The sequence below is a fragment of the Thunnus thynnus genome, chromosome 10 (assembly GCF_963924715.1).
Source record: "Thunnus thynnus chromosome 10, fThuThy2.1, whole genome shotgun sequence".
Classification (NCBI taxonomy): domain Eukaryota; kingdom Metazoa; phylum Chordata; class Actinopteri; order Scombriformes; family Scombridae; genus Thunnus; species Thunnus thynnus.
The window spans coordinates 6,987,740-7,003,960 of NC_089526.1; the positions used below are offsets into that span (position 1 = coordinate 6,987,740).

General features: G+C 39.9%; 1 protein-coding gene across 1 annotated transcript in view; it reads left to right on the forward strand.

Annotated features, from left to right (window-relative positions):
* znf385d (zinc finger protein 385D) overlaps positions 1–8,602 on the forward strand; it is a 79,535-nt gene extending 70,933 nt beyond the window's left edge. The window contains exons 7-8 of the mRNA XM_067600663.1: positions 2,988–3,089; positions 7,451–8,602. Coding sequence (XP_067456764.1) covers positions 2,988–3,089; positions 7,451–7,705 — 357 coding nt within the window. The 3' untranslated portion in view covers positions 7,706–8,602. The remainder of the gene's footprint in view (positions 1–2,987; positions 3,090–7,450) is intronic.
* Positions 8,603–16,221: the final 7,619 nt, after the last annotated feature.

Here is a 16,221-nt window from a genome sequence, read left to right on the forward strand (position 1 = left end):
ACAGTACTTGGCCAAGAAATTAGGTTTCTAACAGCTCACAGCATTTCTCTTAATGGCTTAGCCCAAGTCAGGAAACTGGTTTCTAGTTTACAAGATGTTGAAGAAATTAGGTAACTACACAGCTGACAATGATCTGATCTCTTTGTGGTATTTTTTTTTTTTAGTGTTACTTGGCTAAAAACTTGCCTTGGAATGTGTATCTTGGTTGTCGCTTTGGGGCATTCCACAAATCTTATTTTCTTGTAGCTGCTGATCATTCTGTCATGGGGAGAATTTCATCTACAATACTTTAAAACCACTCTGTTTTGTCTGAGCTAACCTTGAGATTTCTCACAGAAAATAGACAGGCTTTGTATGAATTTTTCATGCTGGGACTTATACTGAGTACTTCTGAACAGTGGCGATTCTCTGTGAAAAGAATCCAGCATGACAAAATCCAGTTACTGCAAGAAACCAGAGGAAATGTGTGACTGTTAAATCCACTGCAAGGACTTGTGAAATTTAGACGCAGCCAGAAATCTGCCTTTTGTTGTCAACATGTACCCACACTGAATTATTTATTGGCTTGAGGTAAAAAGGTATTTCTATATGTGTCATTCCAGGTTATTGTATTTTACTTATTTATTCAGATCAGCTGATTGTTTCTGGACTTTCAACATCAGAAAATAATTGTCCATGCTCAACATGTACTGTATTTAACATGGGAACATAATGTGTCATGTGGTAAATGCTTTCTGTACAGTACCTTGCAGTGCCGTAACTGCAGTCATTTTCACCCTGGATGGCTCCAGTCACAATAAAACCTTTAAAGGTCTAATACTTTTAACCTTGAGACTGGAGATGTATTTTTAGTCCGGCCCCTGCCATCTCAGTTGTTCAGGTGCCCACCTCAACACATGATAAGCTATCTACCCTGAAATGGCTTCTAGCTTGAGGCTGAGTTAACTGGCATCTATAAAGCATCACAGACAATCTGTAATAAAAAAAAGAAACAATGACAGTTTTCACTGGTTGTCCAGAGAAAAGATGCAGTATCTCATCCAGATTGCCTTGAAACTTAGTTTGGGTATTCATAGTTTTGTATGACTCAGAAGACATTTTTTTGGTGACCTCCTCTAGCACCACCATCTGCTCAAACCTTCCACTTGACATATGCATTGTGGTCTGACAAGCTATCTTAAAAGTCTGCTGTGGATATTCATGATCCCTAAAGGATTTATCTTATTGTTGAACAGATTACCAAAAGATTTTAGAGCACATTCTTGCCCCTACAGGATAAACCCTTTTTTATTGTAATTACCCCGAGGCCTTTTCTGTAGAGCCATCCACATGACATTCTTGAGTTACTTTTAAAGCTCTAAGAATTGCTAAATTGTGAAATTATTATATCATCCAGTACTGTCTTATTTTATGATGTAATAAGCACTGCAGTCTCCAGGGGGCTCTAGACTGAAAACTGCTATAGGTTAAAACAGTACAAGGTGCTTCGGTGGAGTGGTGTGTTGTTTGAAGTACCAGTGAGACAATGAAGTTGAGTTGGAGCTACGGATTTAATGCCTTTAGAGACTTGTCAGAAGTCAAAACACTGAACAGCCGTTTGTAATACTCACACAGGATTTTACAACTCTGGAAAGTTATTACGGCAGCAACAGTTTTATCTTTCGTCGTAACACTTGCAAGGTAAACAGTGAAATACAGCTGTCATGTTACAAGGTAATCCACCAGGAATGCGCGTTTGCATGTATGTGATTGGCCAACGCAGCGCCTTGCTGGCTGACATCAGGTTGTGTTGCAGCAAAAGTGGAGCCTGGTTCAGCTTTTTGCCGGACAACTACTGCTTTTTTTGCTGAGTCATGTGCGGTGGCATCCCCGCTACGTGAACGCACTGCCCTGATTTTGGTCTGCACACGATCCTTCAATCTTCTGACTTGACTTACCTGCTGTGCACCCACATTGACAACCTTGGTAGACACAGTGGAGCTAACTCCTGAATGAATGGTATACGGTATAAAGTGTCTTTAATATAGAGAGCCAAAGTTGTGATGACACCTGCCACTGCTCCACCGCTGTCTGTGACTCTCTCTTTCTATTCAGCCTTATTGAAAAAACTAATCATGCTCCCTGAGGTTTACTACTCATATTAAGATAATGAGCATTTACTTTAACACTTACTATAGTAATGAAACCTTTGTGATTTTAACAAAGTTAAATGATGATTAATTTGTACCAATGCTCCCAATGAAATGTACCAGTGTGGCAGCAAGGGTACTTCTGTCATTGTAACTTCCTCCATATCCATAATATCCACCAACTCTCTCTTCTAATGACCTTGATTACCTTAATTACTTTGAACTGTTGACGATGGTGGTTTTGTTGCCACTTTGACACCTATTTTGTTGACACTTCTGCCTAATGGGAGATGTTGTATTGTGTTGTATTGTAGTCAGAAATTCCCCGACTCTGAGTTACAGGTTGGAGGTTGACTCATAATTACGGGTTGAATGACATGGCATGAATGCAGCATTAATCAACCCATGCTGGTCTAGAACTTAGAGGAAATGGTGTCTGTTAAAGGTTGTTGTAAACAATATTAGATTGTTTCTCTTGAAAATGCACCAGTCTTATCTGGACACATGGAGTGAACCACATGACGTTGTTGAGTAAGGTTATTTTCCAAGGCTAAATTTCGTGGTTAGTTTGTGTTACAAATATCAATGTGATTTTGAAAGAGGATTTCTTGCAGCACTTCACAGAGCAGAAACTGGAAGCTCCGGTTTCACTTTGGCTCTCTATTAGTGGAAATTATGTGTTGATCTAAGCCATGCACAATATATAAAATCTCAGATAGATACAAAGATTTATTTCTATCTTGTGTATGCATTCCTTTATTGTAATTTGAATCTGCAAAAAGTGCATTTTAACCACAGCAGAGTGACGACTGAAACTCCTCTGCCTTATTTGAACCTTGTTTTCTGTCTCCTTTTCAGCACATCAGCAGCCGGCGTCATAAAGACCGTGCAGCAGGTAAACCAGCCAAACCTAAATACAGCCCCTACAGCAAACCACAGAAAGGCCAGACCAAGCAGCCGGTGAGTCACTGCACGCCTCAGTCAAGCTTATCAGCAACAAAAGTCCTAGTGTCGACACAACAAGTACAGCAGCTTCTTAGGAGACAGACATATCAAGCCATGAGAGACAGTATTTTTTGTTTGAAATCTGAAACTGTTCTCTGTCATATTCAAAGGAGGGTTGAATCAAGGGCAGCTGGACTCGGTTGTACATACTTGAAGATGTTTCGCCTCTCATCAAAGGGGCTTCTTCAGTTTTGATACCACTTGGCTTGTTAGTGCTCCTGGCTGGTGTAAAGACAGTCGTTAAGAGTTGTTGGAGTCACCTGAGGCCGAGTGTAAACGAGAGTCGTTGGAGTTGTCACATGAGGCCAAATGTGAATGGTTGTTAAGTCTACTGGGAAGGGATGAAAGGATAGCATCGTAGGTGGGGGATAAGTGGTGTCGCAGACTTCCTCCTCTGTTGAGGGATGGTTTCTCTACTTTCACGTAGATAGCCTCCTTCACTCCTCTTTCAAACCATCTGTCCTACCTATCCAAAATATATGCTTTCTTGTCCTTGATAGAGTGTCACTTATCTTTCAAGTGAAGGTAAACTGCTGGCGATTCGGCCCCCTTGTGTTGAGCCATGCGTTTGTTTAATGATTAGTTAGTTTCCCTGATATACAAGTCAGTGCATTCCTCACTGCAATGGACTGCATACACTAGATTGCTTTTCTTGTGTTTGGGTATGCTGTCTTTCGGGTTGACCAGCATCTGTCTTAGTGTGTTGTTGAGTTTGAAAAACACAGGGATAAGGTGTTTGTTGAAAACCCTCATGAGTTTCTCAGACACTCCAGACACGTTAGGAATGATGATGTTGTTGAATTTATTCTTCTTTTCCTCACCACCCGCAGTATTGGTGTTTTTCCTGGATCTTGAGGCTGTTTTCACAAAGGCCCAGTTAATGTATCCAACAGCTTTAAGTGCAAAATATTGGGGAAACTAAACAACCATTAAACAAACGCATAGCTGACACAGGAGAACCAACTCCTCAGGTCAAGACTCAGCAGTTTTGATAGGGAGGACTGATGGTTTGAAAGACGAGTGAAGGAGGTGATCAAGTACAACAGAGGAGGGGGTCTACTACACCACTTATCCCCCAACTACAACACTGTGCCTTCATCCCCTCCCAGGAGACGTAACAACCATTCACATTTGGCCTCAGGGGACTCCAACGACTCTAATGACTGTCATTACAAAAGCCAGGAGCACTAATGAACCAAGTGGTATCAATGACCTTGATAATGACCCATAGACTGCATATAAATATGGACGACACGTCTCCACCTCCTACCGTTATGCAAAAGTGAAGCCAAAATATCTCTTTTTCGGGAGCTACCATTTTGCTTGTGTGACGTCATTTGGGGTCTGCACAGTAGAGTCTGACGGAGGTTTGAGAGCGTCCGTCACAGCTGTCAATCATGATGTCAGACCCTCTTTTTATATAATCAAATAACTAATTAAAAACAAACTTATCAGACGTCAGTGTGATAAGAACTACCTAAAATGACAGAAACCATCTTTGGGAAAAATGTATTTAATGTGTACTTTGATTTAATAGATGACTCATGTCCCATCCATTAACATTGGAGGGGTTGGGACTTACAACCTATACTGCAGCCAGCCACCAGGGGGCGATCGAGATGTTTTGGCTTCACTTTTGGGGAACTGTCATGACATCCATCTTTATATTATAGTCTATGTAATGACCCTAAATACCTGGGACTCCTCACCAGTCAGTCAGAACTGAAGACGCCTCTTGGATGAGAGGCGAAACATCTTCAAGTATCTACAACCAAGCCCAGTCGCCCTCGATTCAACCCTACTTGAATAACTATGATCTGGATGACTGAGAATCTTCACAGACATCTGTTCATTGTCATTCTCTTATTTCAGCCACTTCCTGTGTCTGCAGTTTGCAGGTCAAATAAAAAGCGTATGTCTGTGCCCAACCCCGATATGCAACGTTCTCTCTTGCTCTGTTTACATTGGAGAGAACTGCATGCACTTCAAAGTTCCTTTGGTTATCAGCGAGAAATCCTATACACCTGTGTAATAGGGTCTTTGATAAGGCACGTTCAATCCATTCAACGGCACCTAAATCAATAAAATGTCAACTTTCATAACTGGATCACCTGTTAACTGGATTTTATTAAAAATCCATGGCAGGGAGCAACATGATTAAATTTGAAAACTTGATATTTTATTGATAAAAATGGCATGTATCAAGTAGAGACTAAGCCAGCACTGGAGGAAGAATGCAGTCTTGGGTCGAATACTATTTAGAGGTAATTGTAAATGTCGGTTTTAACTTATTTGAAGTACTTGTGGTCTTCTGCATGAGGGCAGCTCAGATTAGTGTCAGGCATGTTGACAAACCACGGTATAAGAGAAGCGTACTGAAATAACTTTCTCGTAATCTCTACTCTATGTGCCCTTTTTGCACTCCAGGAAAATTAAAACAAATGCTAAAAGTTGGGGGTTTTTTTTGAGTGCCACGTGACACAGGTCTGTTAGAATACACAGAGGAGCCATGTAGATTAAATGTGGGAAAGATAAAGGAGAGTCTGACTTTCCATCTCACAGAATCCCTCCGAAAATGACATTCATCACACCCACTGTTTGCCGAGACGAAGCTCGGGGGTTACCAGTGTGGGGGAAATGACTTTTTCTGAAACCCATCATTGACTGGGTTAACGGAGAGGAGCTACTTTGATGAGCAGAGAGTAAAGAATGCTTCCCAAAGGGTTACGATGACTGAGTCAGTGATTGATAACCCATGACAACTGCTGCCATCCTGGTGCTGTGAGACCGAGTCTTTTCCATTACTGATACAGAAGATTAGGCCAGATAACTTTGGTGACCTTTTCACCCTATTAGGCTGTTTTCTGTTCATTTGTCATTTCTTTCTTTGTTTTTCTCCTTCCTTCTTCTTTTCTTTCATAGGAAATATATAACATAACATAAAATATAACTCATCAGTTCTCAGCAATTATTCCTTTTCGTTGTGCAGAAAAAACACTGACTTTGAAATAACTAAATCACCACTGCAAACACACTGCAACAAAATTATAATCATTATTTAGGTGGAATAGCAGCATATGAAGCTATAAAAGAGGTCAGCAATTTGATATGTGAGTCTAGGTTTTGAGACAATAAAAGAGCTCCAAGGAAATTAAACTGACCAAATGCCTGATGTCTAAATTGCAGGTACAGCAGTCAAACAGCTGAAAAAAAGATTTAATATGTGACGGGTTGACATATCTATTGCTGTTTCCTTTGTTTGTTGGCGGTGCTGTGTTGCAAATCATCTGGAACAATTTCAGCAATTAGCAGCTGATTTCTGGCACCTGTAAAGCTCTCTGGCCCCGAGTCTATGTGCCTGCAGATGTCTCTACAGAAGTGACGTCCTCAGCCATGATTTATTTTCTTTTTCTTGAAATAATAAAACTGAAATAATAAAAATAAATACTTTTACAAGTTAAACCCTGTTTATGACTTCACTGTGTTGCCTCCACTGAGCCCGGGTTACAAAAGTAAAACCAATTAACTGTAACAAGCACAGTCACATCTGGAAACTAAACAACAAGGATATGATGAGACTGCGGAAATCCTAATTTTTTTGAATAATCAATGCTTTGTTAAGACCATGAAATGTTAGAGGAAATTTTTAAAAAATGGCCATCCTAGAGCCCAATGTGTCCTCAAATTTCCAACAACAACAACCGACAATCCAAAACCCAAAGATTTCGATTTAAAATAATATACAAGAGAGAAAAGCAGCAAATCCTCACATTTTAGATGCTGAAACAGCAAATTGTTTTGTACTGTTCCTTGAAAAATGACTGAAATGATTAATCAATTATCAAAATTGTTGAAAAACTTTGTGCCAGGTATCGAACCAGACTATTTGTGGTACCAAATACTGGAATGTGTCCAAATATCACCAAATATCAAAAACTGACCTTGAGTTTCTGATCAGATTTGACATCTTGTTTACTTATTTGATCAAAAGGTTACTGATTTAAACCAGAATTCTGTATTAGGCTACTTTATTTAGCCGAGGTACTCGTATGGCTGCTCATCTTTCCATTTAACATTTGATTTTTTTGTTAAATTAAAAAAGAGGTTTGTAGAAAAACATGTTTATATTTCTCAGAGTTATTGACAAAAGTACTGCTTTGGTATCTGTAATTAAAACTCAAGCCCGACTAAAAATATGACTGTGCTTTGTAGCAAAGTTTACAATAAATCTACCAAACTTTGCCATTAAATATTCACATTTTTCCACCCTGTGCATGCACAGACTGTACTGATATTATTTTGTCTTTCTCTACCAGATAAAGTTGACCCTGGGTAAAGAGCGGCAGTGCCAGCCTCTGACCGCCCAGATCATACCTGCTCATCTGGCAGCTGTGGCAGCAGCTGCCGCCGCCGCCATCGGTAACACTTTCACGCACCGCACGAACCCCGCCACTAACCACACCCCGACCCCTGCCCTCTTCCAGACACAGACCCTCCCCGCTGCACTGCTCCGCCCGGCCCCTGGGCCTGTCAGGACCTCCCATCCACAAGTCCTATTTGCCCCTTATTGACCTGTTTGACCCATCAAAGACCAATCCATGTGCTTCACCCAGACCAGGCCAAGGAGTTGTGTCAGCATCTGTACTCCTTCTATGCATCCGGGATACTGAACATTTTCATGCCGCGATCAGACCGTCCGTCACCACTTCTCACCTCTCCTTGTATGGATTATCCTACATTTAAAGCTAAATCGGACTGCAGAGAAGCATCCCTCATGATGGATTTATTTCTCTAATTCCACTTAAAACCTGGGCTATACATGCTTTCCGTGCTGTGTTGCAGCTCATATCTCATAACCCGGACCATGGACCTGCATCGTACCGCAATAATGTATAACACAAACCCTGTGAACTATGCAGTGTCATTATTTCATCATGCAAGGCACAGTTTGAGCTAAAAATACGGTAGGGATATGCTTTTTGTAAAGATACAGCGTGGCAGTAAGATCATTGCTTTAGTGGAGGATTACTGTTGCTCATAATTTAAAAGGCTGTTACTGATCATAAGAGTGAGCAAGGCCCTCCTCTGTTCCTGTATGCACTTTAAGCCCCTCCTCTGTTGATGTCTACATTAGATGGCTAGACTGTGTTAGATGGTTAGAGTACGTGTCGTAATGTGTGTTTTTGTATTCGTCCTTGCATATCTGTATGTGTGTGAGAGTTCTGCATGTGTGCGTTTGCTTGTTCGTGTGTGTACGAGTGTGTGTATTTGGATGTGTGTATGTGTGTGTGTGTGTGTTTGTGTGTACGTGTGAGCTTTCCATCCACCATAAGCCATCCTAGTTGATATCCAGCACACATTGTCACTGACCATGTTTCGGGCCAGAGGGACCACAAAGGCTTGTGTATATTACCTGTCAGTGTGTAAAAGGTGAATAATTTCAAATAAAAAGAGTCCTACTTTGTTAATGTTGGTGATCCTGTGAAACTCAGTGAGTGCTGTCACTCATGTTGCAACTACAGAAAGTGCGGTTTGTTTCTTGAAAGCGAAACAAAGCAGGATTTGAGAGTAGTTGAAGCTCTGGCAAGACACAAGATGAATTTATCAGAAATGAAATTCAGTTCAGTCAAGCAATAGTTATCTCATTTTGAGTTATGCTTGCTCAACCAAGGGAGGGTATAGCTATGTGGTGTTGAGACTGTTTTTGCCTTTGCACCCGATAACGTGACATGTCTAGACTTGCTTGCATCACTAAAAGACAGACAGCCTATTGGAATAAGCCTCTATTCAGACCGACATCAGTGCTGCGTTTATTCATTTCAAGGCCCCTGCTTTGGAAGATCCAGATACAGAGGACTTCGGCAAAAAATGCGAGGTTGTCCTACAAAAAAGCTGAACCGTTGGCACTGGCTAATCAATTATGTGCAAGCTCACATTCCTGGTAGATTACTTTGTGATGTGAACAGTATAGTTCTACTGTTGACCTCATGATTGTCCACATTGGGGATAAAATGATTGTGACTGTGATAACGTTTCAAAATTGTAAAATCCTGTCTCAATATTATAAACCACTGTGCAGTGTTTTAGTGTCTCATAATCCTTGAAACTCAAGGATATATTACTCCAACTGGACTTCCTGGATTGTATTTTATTTTGTAGAAACATGCAGCACAGCCCTTCACATGTTTTTTAAATGTAGTGACGTTTTCGGTCTGAATGCCCACTAATATTACTGCAGAGTGGATGTCAGAAGCTGATGCATCTACAACACACTTGTAAGACTAGTTTCTGTGTAGTATCTGGACTAGTTTGATTTCTCTTGCTTTTTTGCATGCAACTCTTCTTCTCTATCTTTGTGCTATACAGGTTAGTTTGTCTTACAGAGTTCGCACCACATCGATACCCGGGACACAGAGAAGACGATTAGAGAGATTAAGCTATACATCTGCAATTGAGCAACCCACAATGGTTTCTTTTTTCCGCATCCATTAATCCGGTTTTATCAAGATAAATGTGACTAAAAATACAGTACCTTAATAAAAGACATAAATGTGGCAGACAAATGTCAGCCCATTAATTATCTTCTGGATAGGCACACAAAATTCACAGACACTGATTCACGCATGCATGCACAGGCACACACACACCATAAATACATCCATGATGTCTGACATCTTAAAGCCCAGATGGCTTTCCATCCAGGAAATAACATCACTGACAAAAGCAGGTCTGAGGGCCTTAACTCTGACTTATTGGAGAGACTCCAATTCACCACAACACCATAACTCATACGCTACATATTAAACTCAGTTGTTCAGTCTGTGAACTAACCCATAAGCTAATTCATCCATCCCTCGTTTGTAGCATATCTACCCCCAAACTCCCTGAGGTATGAAAACTGGCTGTCCAGCCAGATGATGGAGCTTCTTTCCACTGAAGCTCAGGCTTTCTCTCCAAAACCAATACAGCAGGCTGCCTGAGGACCAGGCCCCTGCTCTGTGAGTTGAATCTCTGGCCACCAGCTCACTTCCATTTAATCTCACTGGAGCAATGATCACAAACATCTGTAAGTGGGATGCGGAGCCTCTCTATCTGCTGTTCAGGAGAGCTATCAGCAGAAAAACACTGGCTGAGTCCCTCTCTGTCAGCAGGGAAAATGCTGTGAACAGCTGGGTGTCCAACCAAGCGAGCACTGGAATGTAGATTACGAGTGACTCAGAAAAGAGAAAAGCACTTTTTTTTTTTTTTGGCTACAGTTGATGACCAGACTAATACTAAAATCAAGTGAGCCTTAGTTGAAGCATGTTTCAAGACAATGAATTTCATTTCAAAAATTCTGTAACAAATGGTCTGTAAAAAATGTGTACCTTGGAAGAGAAAAATAATGCACCCAGTATTCTGTCATCTTCAACGACTAGTTATTCATATCCATGGTCATAAACAATAAAAAAACATAAAAGTTAGAGAAAAACAGAGTTAAAGCATCATCTCGTTAGCTTTTCTTCTTACAACACAAACAATAAGATATAAGTCTGAAGAATGATAGAAAAACATGAAAAATGAAAATAAAATGTGATTGTCTGATTAATATCTGAATGAAAAAGCATTTCTTACTATCAAAAGACAGTTAGAAACTGATGAATGAACTTCTGTCAGCCCAGCTGCATGTTAACATTACTAAGGGGAGATATTTTTACTAAACCTGTCACAAGTTACTATTGGACACGCAACATTTAGAGCACCGTAATTTTCAGTTTAGCGGAGTATTTACCAAGAATACGGATGTAAACGAGCCCAGCCACAATGCATTTGATTTGCATAAAGTGCTGCTTAATAAGATCTGCTGCTGGACTGTTTTGACACAGGTTGCGCAGGTCTGGAAAGTAATGCAGTGCAAAAGAAAGTAGGCCATATGTGAGGAAATAAATATCCCGATATCATCAGCTAAGCAAAAAGTTCAGTGATTGAATTAGTTAGTGGAAAATTTCTGGTAAAACGTTTAAACTCCTTTGAGCAGATTCTTTTCATAAACAGATTAAAATATAATATAATTGCCTACTTAATAACTATTACTGGTTACTTCAATCATATCGCCCCAGACTGGAGCTGCTTGGAACTGTTATACGTCAAGAAAAATAATCATTATGGACCTGAAAGAAACACAGAAAAGTGAAATCATGTAAAAAATAACAGGCGGTTGTATTGCTCCTATTTTGTGTTGCAGTGCTGAGTGGAGAGCTACTGTAAAGTAGCTTAACTTTGGATACACATGAGTAAATTTAATGGCAGTCCATCCGTTAGTGAATATATTTAATGTAAGACCACAAATGTCAACCTCATGGTGATATTAGAGAAAAAGTCACCAAAGTCTTTAGCATTCATCCTCTGAGCACTGTGGATGGTAACAAATTTCTACCAACATTTCCATCCCTAGAGCCAGACTACTTCCATTGCTATGAAAACTACAAGGTTTTCTCAGGTCACTCCTCTATTTCTTTCAATCTTTTTATTCAGAGTGACTTAAAATGTTTACCAGAATGCTAAATTAGAGTAGCCTGCTTCAAGGCTTATGAATAACCACCCATATCTCTGAATTGTACAATGATTTGATGATGATGTTGTGCTCATCGATGGCCTTTTCCCCAGCTGGATAAAAACAACTGTGCCTATAATAGCTTTGTTTGGGACTAAGAATGGCGACGTCATCTTTCTGAGCGAGACTCAGATAAACGGCAGCAAAAAATGGCCACAAAAATGACGAGATGCGGCAACGCAACTGTATAAGTTGGTGGAAGTCAACTTACAGAAATAATGACTCTTAAATAATGATGATAATAATGGTTCCATGCCTTCATGTTAACTGAAAATCCAGTAATATCTGATTAATTAAGTCAAAATAATACCCCTCCAAAATAGAACAGGGCTAACATCAACACAATGTTAGTGTGAATAATGAAATAAAGTGCTAATTTACTCTGATTATCAGGCTTAAATTATAGTGTTATTAAAAAAATGAATGAAAGTTGAGATAAATAGCATGTTCACTTTTTAAATAGCAGCTGTGATGCAGATATTAACTCAGTGCCAGTCCAGAGAGGCTGCTAACAGCAAGAAAACTGTAAGAGGAGGAGAGGAAAATCGTCATTATTATAACATTTATTATAACCTGGGAAAACTGGATTGGTGTAAAAGAATCTTTTTTGTTTTTCATTAGTTTTTAATGGGAAAAACCTGCATGTCATTATCATCAGGCCTGATGAAGCTGTGAATGAAAACACAAAGCTCATTATGATCCTAAAATATAAAAAGGATTCTTTTCCAGCGAGTCTGTTGTCACGGATCATGAGTCATAATTATGTGTCATTTTCAACTCCTGTCATCAAAAAATCCTGTCTTAGATACACAGATGACATTTCCTTATACTGAGTGATGCACAAAGAAAACAACAGAACAATGGAATAAAAGCAGCACATCGTCACCTTATTATATGCTCGGTTATTATAAAGAATCACAACAAGCACTGACTGTTCACCCTGTAAAAAATAATAACACGTCGTCTGACAAAGTTATTTATGACTTTTAGTGACGTTACAAGCATGTACTGAATTTACAAGCCCACAGTAACATTTAAGAGCAAGTACACATCTGTTTTTGAAATACTTGGCAGCAGATAGGTTTTTAAATTTCCAATGGGATGTACAGCGTTTAAACTTAAAAATTTTATGGTAAAAACTGAGTGAATTGCTAAACAACAATTATGGTATTAATAGCAGAGTACAAAAAAAATATTGTATTGTGTTGTAATAAATAAGAGGATGATTTCATCTGCTGTTGGTATCGGTTCACGTCCACACAGGCTTCATTTCCCCCAACACCTCCTCACCCCCTCACCACCTTTGTTCTTTTTTAGTGAACAGGGAGGCGATTTATATGCTGACTACTTGCTCAGCACAGTTAAGCTGTGTGTGTTGGCTAAATTCCTCTGTCAGATTCATCATTTTGTGCTCCTCTGTCACTGTAACAAGAAAGAAGTTCATTGCTTTTCATTAGTTATATTGAGTTGTTTTTCATCTTTCATTTACAGCTGGTTGAGAAGAGAAACCCTAAAGGCCACGGCACTCTGGCAGGATGTTGTAACAGATACTCGACATGAGCTGCACTGACAATGCCCTCGGGAGTCCTGGCAGGTCCGGGCAGCTCGCCTCTAAGTCCGTGTAAAAGCTTTGATTCAACATCGTGATAAATGCCTCAATTAACATTCCAGTCCATTAGGGCTTTGACATTTTTACTTCATTTGGACATTCACAGTGTACAAAAAGCCTTGCTCCCAGGCAGTGATCTTTTTGAAACATGGTCCCGCTTGTGTATTTGACAGAACACCTGCATTAAAAGTGCCCTCATTTTAGTGTCCTGTGTGTTTTTGCAGAGTGCTTTTAGGCTCCAGTAACGAAAAATAAAGATTTAACGAGAAGCGAGGTTTGCAGAGGAGTCACTGAAAGGTTTGCTCTCAGAGCACCTTTGCAATTTTTTCAAGTGGTTCACTGGAGCCCAAAATAGGTTGAGTGCAAAAAGTTGAAGACGTAGGTCAACCGTAGACACATATGTATGTGCACGTAGTAGATATACACACAGTACACAGCATAATACATTCACATACACTCATAAATCTATCCACATCCACCCACACATGTTTGTACAGGAATGTGTAGTGAATACATGGATGTTTGCAGCAGTGCCATGGTTGATCTGTGACAAAAGTAATCCTCATGTTACATTGCTTTTGAGGTATAGTCATGATGCAAGGTTTTGCTCCAAGCTGTCAGTCAGCTGCACATTGATAGTGGCTGTTTTGTTTGGTTGAGAGGAAAAGGCTAAGTGTGTTTGTATTGCTCGTTTCCATCCAACTTACTAGCTGTGTTCTGCTGGTTTTAGGGGGGATTGAGTGTCATTTATTCCAGTTGTAGATGTTGTGCTGGACAGCAACAGATTAGCATGTTTAGTGGCTACACACACTGCTTTCCAAACTCTTTCCAAACCCTCAAAGTATCCCTCAGTGACAAAGGAAAATTGTCTCCGCTGCTTTGTGGGATAGGAAATTATGATAGGAAACCTCAATGAAATACATCATCTGTTTACTTTTTTTTTACAAGGACCATGCAAAAACCATAATATTGCATCAGACGTGTGCATATAAGTGGTGGGAATAACTCAACGCTCCACAACTTAAAGGGGATTTGTGATTTTCTTGTGATTTTCTTTCTATACTGTTATAATGTTGGATGTCTATGTTAAACATGGTCAAAGGTCATGGTCCGTTCCGTAGCCTTTGTTGTTGTTCCAGGGGTTGTTTACATTTTACACTTGCATATTTTGGATCGGATTCGGGCTCAAACATGTACAGATGTATTTGAGTTTTCATTTCCCACTAAATCCCACTACTGTTTACATAGCCTCTAGAGACCCCTCTTAAACTGAAATTATACCATGTCCACAAGTACATGAGGGACCGCGTTATGTAAATTTCGTCATCAGAGGGTGTACGTGTAGGCTCTGTGTGTACATCAGCATATCTCCAATTTGTTGTGACTGCACGGACTGGCATGGAGAAGTCGATCTACTGTGCATGTGTGGAACATGTTCTCCAAGCGGAGAGCTACTACGCGTCCGTGATGATTGCAGCTGTCTGTGTACGTGTCCTCTCGGGAGTATATCTGTGGCTTTAGTCTGCAGAGGGTCAGCTTCCTGAAGCTTGCTGGGCACATCAGGACAGAGCCCTTAAAGAGACAGGAGCTAAAACAGCCTGTCTCAGACAGAGGCTGAACTGAGGGGCTGCATAATGGACCAGTATAAGACAAATAAAAAGTTTTTTGAACAGGAACTCATGCAAAGATATTCCAGTAAAGCCCCAGAATGTAAATGTAGACCTAGAAATGTGCATAATATGTCCCCTTTAAGAAAATGCATACAGAAGGTAAAGGCATTTAGAAAAAAACCCGGCACAAATAAATGCAACTGAACCAAATTAAGACATGCATTTGTGAATTTGACAACATACATGACATCAAAAACACTGCAAGTGTCCTTAGGCCATAAATTACCCGCATTTAATATATTGAATTTAATTAAATAAGCAAATAAATAGATTCCAAATGGGAATAACAGCTATACAATCCAGATGCATTAATTCCCAACTGAACACCTTAATCTCAATAATCTATGGAGACGTTTTGACTCAATGATCAACCCATCGGGGGGGAATCCCTTCACTTCCCCCTCATGTTAATAATACCTAGTACAGACCAGAAAGCTGCACCATTTCAGTGCAGTGACGACTCCAAGACCAGGATATAACATCTGAGTTACACCGCAATAACATCCCTTAAAACATCCAGCTCCACAACAACATCACCCACTGAGTTCAAATTAGGTACACTTTATAGATATCCCACCAAGACAACATTCAAAACTAATATACCAGCTACAATTGCTTTGTGAGTTGCTTCTTATCATTTAAGTGTAAATCAAATATCTACTTTATCGGTGCATGAATTCTTGCTCCCCAGAATCAAGAATTAGACTCAGCAGTTATCCAAACTGAGTTGATGCTCTTCGTGTCTCCATATTCAAACATTTCTTTCTTTTGAAAAGTACCTTGAGTAAAATACAGACATGATTTGCAGAGACTGGTTTCTACCTCAGTGTGATCAAGTTTAATAACGCACAGGTAGTGAAGTGTCCCAGCCCTTAAAAACTCTGGGACTCTGCTAAGAACTGGGGTACATGAATGGTATGAGTGCAATTCAAAACATTTCAAGGACTTGTCTGACAGCTGTGCTATTACAGTGCTCATGAATATAGACAGCATTGCCGTCTCCCGTTATTGTGACTCATAATAGTGTCTGACACCGAAAATCATGTCGTAGTTTAACTGTTCATCTCCCTCTGATCTCTCCTGATGTTGTCCACTAACTATACGACAGTGGACTGTTGAATGAATCAGAGGTGGGACAAAGTCATTGTTTTGCAAGTCAAATGAAAGCCTCAAGTCTCGGCAATTAAGTTCCAAATTAAGTCATAAGTAAAGACT